This window comes from Mesoplodon mirus, assembly GCF_964341445.2.
Source record: "Mesoplodon mirus genome assembly, chromosome: 3".
Taxonomy (NCBI): domain Eukaryota; kingdom Metazoa; phylum Chordata; class Mammalia; order Artiodactyla; family Ziphiidae; genus Mesoplodon; species Mesoplodon mirus.
This window is the reverse complement of record NC_138978.1, coordinates 88,019,043-88,031,207: the sequence shown is the minus strand read 5'-3', so window position 1 is coordinate 88,031,207 and position 12,165 is coordinate 88,019,043. Positions and strand designations below refer to the sequence as shown.

Below are 12,165 nucleotides of genomic sequence, written 5' to 3'. Positions count from 1 at the left end.
GCATCTGGCACATAGTAGGTGTGCAGCCATTGCTGTATGAAACGTCTAAATTATTAAAGCATGCTTGAAGCACGGCAATAGTAGTCAAATATTTTCCACAAACCTTTAGATTTACAATGCAAATTAAAAATCATTTTTAAAAAGCATTCTCTAAGGACTTTTTTTGCATGACAACTTTGGATTAATCTAAAATATAGCAAGTTATTTTGCAAGAACTGAGGAACACCACTCCCTTCTCCCGGTATCTGACACTGGAAATTTATTGTGCAGGAAGTAGTGATCAAAATCTAACTCAATTCATTTAGGAAAGTAAGGTAATTATAACGATATCCATCCCCCTTAGAAAAGGGTTTAGGCTTTAAGTACACACCACAGGCCACACTCTATGGATCATGACATACAGTCTAGCGTTGGAGGTCGCTGCATTTTTAAATTTATGGGTGAGGTTTTAATTTTTCCTATTCTACTACAATTAATTAGTTAATTAGTGCCATTCATTCATTTACTCAGTCCACAGACATTTGCTACGAGCCCACCAGGACACAAGGCTGTAGATCCACCCCTACCCTCATGGAACACACAATCCCAGCGAAGAGACTTTTCAGTAATCAGCAGGGTAGTGCTTTTATGGCGCTTTACCGCTCCCGTCCGACTAGATGCCTGGGTTGACCTCAGGCGGTGGCGGAGCCCGTGCCTGGGGTACGGCTCTCCTTGGCTTGCCCCGGCAGGGCGGGGTCAGCCGAGCAGCCGCCGTCGCTGCCCCCGCGCGCTCCCTCCCGCGCGGCCTTTAATTTCGCAGCTCCGACCACCGGAAATTAGCCGCCGGCCGAGCGGACCCGGCCCAGCGCGGGTGAGCGCTACGTGGGGAGGGCGCGCCCGCCAGCCCAGCCGGGCGCCCGCGGGACGCGCCGCTTGCGCCCTCTCGGTCGGGGGCTCGGCGCTCGCCCACCTCTTCCAAATTTAACCATTACCTAAATCCGAAGGGAAATGAGCAAACCTCTGGGATTGGGTGTCAAGGTATTTTCAGCCTTGTTGGGCGTATTTATCCCGAAGTGTTTCCACAACAAGCTATTTCGGGGCCGCGGGGCAGGTTTCGCTCTGCGGACGCCGCGGCCACTCGCCGGGCTCCAGGCCGGCGGCACCGCTGGCGGGTGATTCACGGCCCCGACCCGGGGGCGGCGCAGCCCAAGCAGGCAGCGGGGCTGTGGGGGGGTGTCCCGGACCAGATGGGCGGGGAGGCTTCCTCGGAGCTGGGCGCTCCCACCCCCTGCACTCCAGTCAATCTGTGTCCTGAATCTGTGACTTCTTCTCGCTGCGGAAGTCTCCCAGGAGCCAAGAATAGTTCATTTTCTTTCGAGTCATTTCTAGTGCCTGGGTGTTTGAGCCCTCCGGGTCTCCCCATCTCCCGCCGTTCCGCAGAGAAAAAACGGGGAGGGCCTCAGGGGAGGGCGGCTAGAAAGGCCAGGCCCCCTGTCCGCTTCCTATAGCCTTGCGCAAAGGGGGAGCGCGCCCGCCGCCCGACTGGGGCTTGGGGGGGCAGGTCTGACAGGGCTAAGCGAGCTACTCCTTAACGCTCAGGAAGTGAAGCTTGTGGTTTTGGGGGCTGAGCTCGGAAGATTAAAAAAGGAGAGAGAGAGAGAGAGAGAGAGAGAGCAAGAGAGAGAGAGAGAGACAGCGCGGTCTCTCCCGAAAGCAACTCAGTTTGAAAACTCTCGGAGCGCGATACCCGCGCCCTGACCCCGCAGGTAGGTCCGCTGCGCCTCCCTCCCTGGCGGGGGCGGACGCAGGAACTGGCGGGACACCGGCACTGCGGGGGCGACCAGAGGGCGCTGCCGGTTCCCACCCGCTGCCGGCCGCAGTTCGGGAGCCAAAAGAGCTCTATCCTCTTGGTCCCCGCGCGATCCGCACGGAGGGGCTGGGGATCTGGTTCAGGGGGCGCACTCCAGGCGGTATGGTGGTTCTGCAGGGGAGCGGGATCCACCGGGAAGGAAACATCTGGTGGGGAGGCGGCGGCATTTGGGCTCAGGAGGCTGCCCGCTCTGCGCCTCCAGCTCCCGCCTTCCCAGGCCCTGACCGTGAAGAGAGGCCCGGCCGGCCCGCGTGCGCCGAGGAGGACGCCCCGCCCCCGGGCGCCAGCTGCTGCGAGAGGTCGCCTTCCCACGCGATCAGCCCTTGGTCCTACCACCCCTCTACCCATTCAACCCTCCCTGGAACGGACAGAGCCAGCCAGGATGAAAAGGAGGCGCAGGGCTGTGGCCTGAGTCGGGAGGTCGCTTCCGTGCCAGTCAGTCCAGACTCAGCTGTGGCGGGGACAGCTCACCCCCTGCATTCTCGCCCCCGTCCCGCTCCGCGCCAACGCAGACCCAAACCGCAGCAGGGCCCTCGGGACATTTTCACCCCATTTTCCTTCTCCTCCGAGTTTCATGGCTGTTTAAGAAATTGGTTTTGGATTTGTGGTGTCTAAGTATACAGCCGACGGAGCAGCTCACGCCGGGGCGCAGGGAAAACTGAATCGGCAGTGCTTCGCCCTAGGGCAGCCGAGCACCTCGAGGCCTCCTGAAGCCCCGTCCCTTAGGGGCCGGCCCGGGTACGGGCGGGCAACACCTTTAATCCTAGGGGCCTTCTGGCGTTTAGGACAAGGGAAACGTCCCTTGAGACTCAGCTATATGTCCCAGCGGTCTTTTCTCCCACGCCTGTCCATTCCTCCTCCGGGGAAGGGGACACAGTGGGACGTGGAGCGAGAACTCGTGTTGATTCCGGAGCGCCAACCGGCAGACTTAGACTCTGTCCTGCATCTTGCTCTGGGAACCGCACTGTGCCTGGTCTGGCAGAATAAGTCGCGCGAAGCTCAAAGATGAGGGGTCCTTCCCAGACCCGGGATCCCCAGGGCCCTTGTTTCTGAAATAACCAAGACAACCGAGAGCTGCGGTGCCCGAAGAGCCTGCAGCTCGCACTTGAACCCGTCCCCCATCACCTTCACCCTGAGAGAAAGGCAGATTCGTTTTCCCCAAACCTCCTAGCCCGCCAGGTCCCGCCCCCGGAGCGAGCCCCAGGAAAGGCCGTAGGCTCTGCCCCGCCTCCCCGCCGGGCTCAGGTTTCGACCCCGGGATTAGGTGAACTGATTGGGGGGTTAATGAGAGCGGCGTAGCGGGCAGCTAGCTCCCTCCCAGGCCCGCGCCCCCATCCCGACTCTCTAGCTGCTGCCAGAGCAGCCTGCGCTCTCCCGCGTCCTCTAAACGGTTGGTTCTCTGCGGACTCCAGCACACCGCGCGTTTCACAGCCGTAGCGCGCGAACCCGGCTCGACTTCCCCAGGGCGAGGCTTTTGGTGAGCAGAACGGAAAGTGCTTTTTCCCGGGACTTTGTTTCCGAGGTTAGGTCTCCATGGTCTGGTGTGTTTTGCGCCGATCCCTGCCTGTTCCCTCCGCACCCGCGTCTCCGGGCCAATTTCTTCCCCGCGTGGGGCACAAGTGAGGGGCGATCAAGATCACCGGGAAGCGAGTTCTTCCCGGGGCCTTGATTGGTCCTCTGCCACCTGCTTCCCTACCTTCCTGCCTTCTTTCTCCGGCCTTTGCTTCCCCCAGTCCTTCTGATGCAGTTCCCCCGACCCCGCCCCTCAATCAGCCGGAGGCGTCTCTCCCCCGACCCCCTTTCACTACAGTCTGTAGCTGTCTCTTGGAGGGCTTGGTTCTTTGCCTCAACCCGGTCCGCGACCATCGACACATTCCGCCCTCCCCCGCCCTAAACTGATCCGCGCGTCTACGCCTTTCTCCCCAGCCCAAGAGCGGATCCAGACAGGCAGTGTGTGGTCGAGTTGGGGTAACTGGCCCGTTGGGGACTTCGGCTCTCGGAGAGTTTGATTACCAAAACGAGTTTTGCTAGGGAAGGGGAGGGGCCAAGGGGCGTGGGCAGGGCAGAAGGAAGAGGCCTGAGTCTGAGCCCAGGGACGGGTTTTACCGCTGAGCGGCGGCGGCTAGCTCGCGCCACCTGTCCGAGTGCCACCTGGTGAGCGCGGCGCAGCGGGGCTAAGCCCCTCCTCCCACGGGCCTTTCTCCCTCCTCCCTGGCCCGAACTCTGTCTACTCCGCTGCCCAGTCCCGGGTCCCGGTGCGTGCTGACCTGCGTTTCCACCCTGTTCTCCTCTCGCAGGTCTCCGCCTGGCTGGGGCTTACGGTGGGCTGACGGAGGCTCCAGGGACCCTTGGAGCAGAGTGGGGAGCGCGCCCGACCACCATGCCGCGTTCGTTCCTGGTTAAGAGCAAAAAGGCTCACAGTTACCACCAGCCGCGCTCCCCGGGACCCGACTATTCCCTCCGCCTGGAGAATGTACTGGCGCCAGGCGGAGCAGGTGCGGGGCGTGCGCGGGCCGGGCGGGGCCGCTCCCGGGGCCATAGACTCTGTGTCCCGCCACACCATCCCCCAGGAACCGGGAAGGGCGGTCCCGAAGCCCCTTTGCTGCCTTTTTTGTTACCTACCTTTCAGGTTCCTTCCAGGCTTGTCGCCTAGGTGCCAAGGCCTCTCTGCTCCCGCCCCTGGATCCGGGAGGGTTCCGGCCGGGTCTGGGGAGAGCTGAGGGAGCCCAGGTGCCACGGTCTGGGGGGCGCCGCTTCAGAACCATCGGGCCCATCCAGACACAACCTGAGCCCCTATCCTACCTCCTCTCCGCAGACAGCACCTCGAGCACAGGCGGGGCGAAGGCGGAGCCCCGGGGCCGTTTATCCCCCGAGTCTCAGCTGACCGAAGCCCCCGACAGAGCCTCCACGTCCCCCGGCAGCTGTGAAGGCAGCGTCGGCGATCGGAGCTCGGAGTGTGAGGACTTCTGGAGGCCTCCGTCGCCTTCTGTGTCTCCAGGTAGAGACCCGCTGGGAGCTCTGGGGCCCGGGCGGCAGAGACCCAGCGGTGAGGAATGAACCGGAGCGGCTTTGGGCACAGAAATGCCAAAAGGATGGCGGAGAGTCTTTCCGAGAGGAGGGAGCTTGTTCTTGGGCCCCACGGGGAGGCATCGGCTTCTGTGGGACAGGGGCAGCCTGCTCGCGGGGTCGGCTGCTTGGATCCCAGGCAGTGATGGGATCCCAGAATCCAGACCCCCAAGTCTCAAACGGAGACCTGGGCAGTCTGAGAGAAAAGTGTCGTTGCCTTTAAAAATTAAGCTCGCTCCCGCGGCGTTGGGCCTGGCAGAGCTGGGCGCCAGGCGGGAGGGACCGGTCCGGGACGAAAATCTCGGGCCCCCGCTAGGTCTTCGCAGGCGCGGATTGGGGGCCTATTTCAGTTTTCGTTCTGCCGGGTTGGCCCGGCTTTGGGGACCAGCCCGTTGGTTTCATTTCCAGAGAGCAATCGAGCTTCGCGCAAACCGACTGCACGTTGGGTGGGAGCGAATCTCGGGTTCCGGCGGTGGGGAATGGAGTGCGCTGAACAGCGGGATTCTGCCAAGGGCCGGTTATTTCCAGATTTAATTTACTAGTTTTAAAAGATACCCCCAACCCCGTCCAACACTCAGTGCGTCGACTTGGCTAAAGAGGGTGCGTCTGGGAGCCGGCGACCCGAGGGTCCTTCTTGGCTGTGCAGGACACCGCCGCGCAAGGACTGGGCACCGCCGGAATCTCCGACGGAAACTCGAAATGCAGCTTCTCATTGAAGCGGCTAGCCTGGACTGGAGTCTGCGGTGTGTGTGAACAGATTTGTAAATCCGTATGCATTTAGGGAAAAGTATATATTGGTATTTGGTTTTAGCAAAATTCGCATGGGTCGGGTGCAGAAGGCCGCGAATTCGGAAAGCTGTTTGTCTGGCAGGTGGTGACTAAACCTTAAATTGTAAATCATTCCTCTAAGAAATTCGTGGGATTTTTTCTTCCTCTGTCAAATTATGACAGGACTGGGAATAGGGAGTATTTAGCAAGCCCGAGCTCCCTTCCCACTGGCCCTGGCTACCTGCATTGGGTATTTAATAACTTTGAGAAATGTTAACGCCTTCCCGTTTTTTGTTTTTTCCCAGACAGATATGTCTCGGATAGGCCGGGCCGCATTTTATTGGTCCTCTCTGCCTCCCTCCTTCCCGATTCCGGGAAAGAAAAAGGACGGAGTAGAAACACGTAGGGGCTGGGAGAGCGCCGGAGCTGGGCCCTCTGCCCACAAGCTCGGTCCAGGGCCGGAACGGCCGCCGCTTTCTCTTCCCGCGCAACTCCGCTCTGCTCGGAGCATTTTTGAAGCGTGGCGCGTCTTTCTCTATGGGGCCGCCAGATGTGCTGGTCCAGCCAGAAAAGACTCTCTTAATGCCGTGCGCTTCCGCTGACCTGGCACAGAATTTACCTCTCTCCTCACCCGATGTCATTTTAAGTTTCTGTGTGCTGCCTTGTCGCCTCCAGTGGTCCTCGAGGCCCCAGGGACCCGGCCGGCGTTTGAGCCTGGGGGCTTCCCTGGCACGCAGCGAGAGGCCTGGCGCACCGAGTGCTGCACAAGGGCTGGGTGCCTGGCACTTCGCAGACACACCGACTAGCCGACACCGCCGGGTCTCAGGCCTGACCTAACCGGACGCCCTCTTGTGCCTCCACAGCCTCGGAGAAGTCGGTGTGCCCCTCGCTGGACGAAGTTCAGCCCTTCCCCCTGCCCTTCAAGCCGTACTCGTGGAGCGGTCTGGCGGGTTCCGACCTGCGGCACCTGGTGCAGAGCTACAGGCCGTGCGCGGCCCTGGAGCGCGGCGCCGGCCTGGGCCTCTTCTGTGAGCGCACCCCGGAGCCAGGCCACCCCGCGGCGCTGTACGGCCGGGAGCGGGCTGCTGGCGGCGCGGGGGCCGGGGCGCCCGGGGGAGGCAGCGCAGGAGGCGGAGCTGCCGGCGGCGCGGGCCTGGGGCTCTACCGCGACTTTGGGCCCGCGGCGGCAGGACTGTATGAGAGGCCGGCGACAGGCGGGCTGTACCCGGAGAGCGGCCACGGGCTGCACGGCGACAAGGGCACCGGCGTCAAGGTGGAGTCGGAGCTGCTGTGCACCCGCCTGCTAATGGGCGGCGGCGCCTACAAGTGCATCAAGTGCAGCAAGGTGAGGCTCCCTCGCGCCTGGCTTTAGCGGCCCCGCGCCCCCGCCCCCGGCCCGCGCCCAGCCAGCGTCCGCGCCCCTCGGCCCCTCTCAGCGGCCCTCTCCCCGGCCCCACCCGCCTCAGGTGTTCTCCACACCGCACGGGCTCGAGGTGCACGTGCGCAGGTCCCACAGCGGCACGAGACCCTTTGCATGCGAGATATGCGGCAAGACCTTCGGGCACGCGGTGAGCCTGGAGCAGCACAAAGCCGTGCACTCGCAGGTAAGCGCGGGACGCACGGCCGCGCGCCGCCCTGCTCAGGTTTTCGCGTTCCGGCATCTTCTGCTTCTTTGTGCAGCACCGACCGCTCTCCGCCTGGCACCTTTCTCCTTGGACTTGCCCCGACTGCCCCCAGTATCCTCTGCCACGTCCCCTTGCTCAGACGTAGGCGTGCAGGGAAAGGTGCGTGGTTGCCGGCTCAGGGCTCGAGGCAGCCCTGGAGTTCGGTGTCACATCATTGTGAGACCCCAGAATGTGATCCCCATCATTAATTTGGGTTTGAGAAAGGCTTGTATGCACTCTTGCAGCGGATATGTCAGATTCATTAGCTCTGTTTCTTGGCCTCTTTCTTTTCACCAAATGGCTGTCACTTAATCTGCATTGACCCCTCCTGACTGAAGAAGAGGAATCTCAGCTCATTTAGAGCATCCAGTATTTGTCCCGCTGTTCTTTCAGTTATTCACTTATAAATATTTGTTGCTCAACTTCCAGGTACATGAGAATCCAGTAACACACCAGGTCCCTGACAGGATACCCTCACAGAGATTACAGTTTAGCTGAGAGATAGAGGCTACGTAGATAAGCAAATAAGTTCACAAGTAACTATGACAGAAGAATGCTTACTTAGAGAGACCTATTTACTAAAAAAGAGTATTCTCCCGTCTCCTTCAACATCCACACTGCCTGGGGGGAGGGGAGAGGAGCCTCTCAAGTGACTGAGGTCTAAACCTCCTGTTGAGGAGGGTGGAGAAGTGTTTGTAAATTGGTGTCAAAAAAGCAGGGTGGGGATGCGTTTTGGCCAAGGGGTGTGGAAGTTTGTGGCTGAAAAGTGTTTGGGTTGAAAAAGTGTTAAAGGGGTAGAGGATATGGGTGGGAAGGGTGGAGGTTGGAAATAAATGGGAGGAGAGAGGATAATGGGGCAGGCTATGGGGAAGGGGAGTCTGAAGGAAGGGAGAGCCCTAGCTTTGGGGATTTTAGTGTCAGGTTGGTGGTGAGGAGAATGGCAGCCTAGACCATTGCAATAGTAATGCCACCTCTTTCTCTCCACAGGAACGGAGCTTTGACTGTAAGATCTGTGGCAAGAGCTTCAAGAGGTCATCTACACTGTCCACACACCTGCTCATCCACTCAGACACCCGGCCCTACCCCTGTCAGTACTGTGGCAAGAGGTTCCACCAGAAATCAGACATGAAGAAACACACCTTCATCCACACTGGTGAGCTGAAGGCCCTTGGCTTGTAGGAAACACCTGTTGAGGGGTGGAAAGGGAGGTGGAGGTCATTGTTTTTCTCCCTGAGGCCAACATAATTCACCTTCTTTGTGATATTCTTGCCCCAGAATGAGTGGTGGAAATGGCCTTCCAGATGGAGTTAATCACTGCATGTGCGTTAAAAAAAAAAAAAAAAAAACAAGAGGCACAGATTCTCTTAGGTTCATTTACATACGTGGTTCTCCCCAGAGAGGCTTTGATTTGGGGTTATATCTGAAGAACCACTCAGCAGGTCAGCTGCAAGTTTTCTATCCTTGCAAAAAATATTTTCCTCTAGTTTAGCAGCTGCTCCAACTGCTGCCTGCTCTAGGTGAAATATGAAGCTCCAGGGTCCTCTCAGAGTGATGCTCTAAATGTTTACCTAGAGATTGAGACTTTCTCTAGGGCTACCACCCAGCCTTTTGGGGGAGGGTCTTATGTGTGACCTCTTGGCTGCATTTTTAGGAGTCTGACAGCTTATTCTGACTGAGCAAGGGAAAAAATGGTAACTATTACTAGGCTTTTTCTGCTAAGTGCTTTTAAAATGCATTATCTCATTTTATGCTCACAACAACTCAGGGAGGTAAAGACTACCCCTTATCCCCATTTTAGAGATGAGGAAAGTGAGGCACCTGCCCAGGGTCATATTGCTAGCAAGTGGCAAAGCCAGGACTTGAATTCAGGTCTGTCTGCTCTCAAATGTCTATCCTGTTGACCACTGTTTATTATATTCTATTTTCAAAGCCAAAGGGATTGGTGGATATAGAAAGCTTCTATTCACTTATTGCCCTTTTTAAAATATCAGCAAGTTTGTCATAACAATGATAAGTCTTCACCCATTATGATGCTTTATAATGTACAAAGTGCTTTCAAATCTATCTCTTCATTTGATTCTTACTGCCGTCCCATATAGTAGAAGGAGCTGCTCTTACCATCCTGAAACTCAGAGAGATGGAATGATTTACCAAAGGTCAGACTGAGAGTAAATCATAGGGCTGTGGAATGCTCTGGCTTCCAATCCGGAACTCTTTCTCTAATATTTTGATTGTGTGTAGGTGGCAGGTTTAATGCCAGGAGCACTCTCTTTAATAGTCAACAAGACATTTACACGAGATCCAGAATTTTATTTTATTTTAGAAGATGAATACTGACTTAAAACAAATTGCAGTGTGTTCCAAACAATCACTGTTGATGTTTACATATATGCTTGGGCAGTGTAGATGCCCCCATCAGAAAACCTAGAAAAATATCCTACTTTAATCATGCTCTCTTGCGTGAAATTTCCATGCAACTCGCTCCTTTTGAGTAAAGGTATTCAAGACGCTCACGAAAATGCAACTAGGATCTTGACTGAATGAAACATTAAGCCCTTATCAAACATTTACATTATAGCTAGAATTCGTTTCTCAGATTTGTTTGACCCTAAGGGATAGGATAAGTTTTGATGATTGGTTCCTTATCAAGGAAATCTGAAGCACAAAGATAGAAAGGGGTACAGCAAGAGGAACAGAGGCTTCCTCAAGAACAGACTTCATCTATTTTGCATTTTTTCCAAGGCCAAACTCTGACTATAACACCATGCTGAGGCTATTTGGAAAATCATGCTACTTTCCTAAATGTTAAACAGCATATGAATTGGGGGGGAAACAAACCCTTTTCTGTTACTTATTTAAAGGTATTTTATTTTATTTATTTATTTTTGGCTGCATTGGGTCTTCGTTGCTGTGGATGGGCTTTCTCTAGTTGTGGCGAGAGGGGGCTGCTCTTCGTAGCGTTGCGTGGGCTTCCCATTGCGGTGGCTTCTCTTGTTGCGGAGCATGGGCTCTAGGAGCCCGGGCTTCAGGAGTTGTGGCTCGCGGGCTCTGGAACGCAGGCTCAGTAGTTGTGGCGCACGGGCTTAGTTGCTCCGCGGCATGTGGGATCTTCCTGGACCAGGGCTCGAAGCCGTGTCCCCTGCATTGTCAGGCGGATTCTTAACCACTGCGCCACCAGGGAAGCCTATCTGCTATTTATTAATCTATGGTGAAGAGTTGCTGGTATATAAAGAATCCTGTGATTAACCTCGTAAAAAGAAAGTAAAATCAAGATAGAAAAGGATCAGCTGCCTTAAGAAATACTTTGTGACCCAGATGTGGATTTTTTTAAAATAAGCCTTCTAGAAATGCCCATGCTTTCAAATGCATCCTGTTGTCCTCCAAGAGCAAGAAAGAAGACAGGCTCACTGGTCCATACAAACCAACACCCACTTGGAAACTCAGATTTGAAAACTTCCTCTCAATTAGAACAGAGTCACATGGTTTGAAAGACAGCACCCCGGCCCCTTGCGCTGAACATCTGCTATGGGAGCTCTCTACTTCTAAAGCCAAGGGAGTCCTCCCAGGGCGGATTCAGCTGCGTGTCTGGGGAGGGCACGTGGCCTTTGCTCTGTTTCCGTTTAGCAGGAAACGGTTTGAGGCCTCTGGCTGGGAACCCCCACCCGGAGAGTCTCCCTTTCACCTGGTGCACCCCTGGCTTCCCGGGACTTGCACTGCCACACACGGCACCCTCCAAGCTGCTCAGAGGCCCTAGACTGTGGTGCAGCCAGCCGCTGCCAAGAGCTTGCGGGTCACAGTGAGTCCCCTCTAGCTCTATCATAGACTCATGCTTCCTCCCCTCCCCCTTCCATCTCTGTAGGTGAGAAGCCCCACAAGTGCCAGGTGTGTGGCAAGGCATTCAGCCAGAGCTCCAACCTCATCACCCACAGCCGCAAGCACACAGGCTTCAAGCCCTTCGGCTGCGACCTGTGTGGAAAGGGCTTCCAGAGGAAGGTGGACCTCAGGCGGCACCGGGAGACGCAGCATGGGCTCAAGTGAGCGCCTTGGCCGGCTGCAGGCGCAGTTACGCAGGCAACACTACGGAGGGCAGCCTCCCCACTTGCCACCAGCTACTTCTGCAGATCCCACCAGGGTGATCCCCCTTCCCTTTTTCCCTGGAGCCGCCAGAGGGGATAAGTTACCTTTTGAAATTTCAGCCTGGAGTGGGAACCAAATGACTGCCTGGGTATGGGACTCACCCAATAGGCTCTCCTCTACATCTGAAGACTCCAAGTGGAGCGGCAATCAGATAAAATATCGGGCCTCACAGTCCTTCCTATTCCCAGCCCTGTTCCACAGATAGGAAGGTCCTTCAGGTTTCTTCCCTCCTCCTCCTGACCTACCCCAGATACTTGTGTGGAATAGGAGGAATCATCATTTACAAGGTAAACATATCAATGTTTTTATCTGGAATGAAGAATGAGTGTTATTTTATTGTTTTCCTTCTGGGGAGTTTTTTGACCCCTTTTTTGTTGGATGCTGCCTATAAAGGTTGGAGGAATCGTTTTTTCCACTTGGAGACTGGTTCAGAAACTGATCTGGGAAAGGAATTTCATACTTTTGAAATTACAAGATACACTGTGGATCCTGCCCCAAGAAGGAGCAGAAGAAAAGTCGGCTTGGTGAGGAGAAGAGATTAGACGTCCTCCCTCCAGGAGGCCTGTGAAGGCTTCTTCAGAAGAGGTGGAAGCACAGAGCAATGCCTTTGGACAAGATTGTCATCCATTCATTCAGCAAATGTCTATTGACCACCAGTTACCATGGTTTCAGGCCCTATGC

The 12,165-nt window shown here is 56.0% G+C and overlaps 1 protein-coding gene across 2 annotated transcripts; it reads left to right on the top strand.

The window, feature by feature from the left end:
• Positions 1 to 4,229: 4,229 nt before the first annotated feature.
• On the top strand, positions 4,230 to 11,385 carry GFI1 (growth factor independent 1 transcriptional repressor; the record flags this gene model as incomplete). Of its 2 annotated transcripts, none has more annotated exons than XM_082615525.1 (6): positions 4,230 to 4,344; positions 4,665 to 4,847; positions 6,547 to 7,028; positions 7,150 to 7,287; positions 8,335 to 8,500; positions 11,207 to 11,385. In XM_082615525.1, the coding sequence occupies 6 exons, from the start codon at positions 4,230 to 4,232 to the stop codon at positions 11,383 to 11,385; spliced, it is 1,263 nt and encodes a 420-aa protein (XP_082471651.1). The 2 variants fall into 2 exon arrangements, with proteins under 2 accessions (XP_082471651.1, XP_082471650.1); XM_082615524.1 differs by having other exon boundaries at positions 4,230 to 4,353.
• Between the last annotated feature and the right edge of the window lie 780 nt (positions 11,386 to 12,165).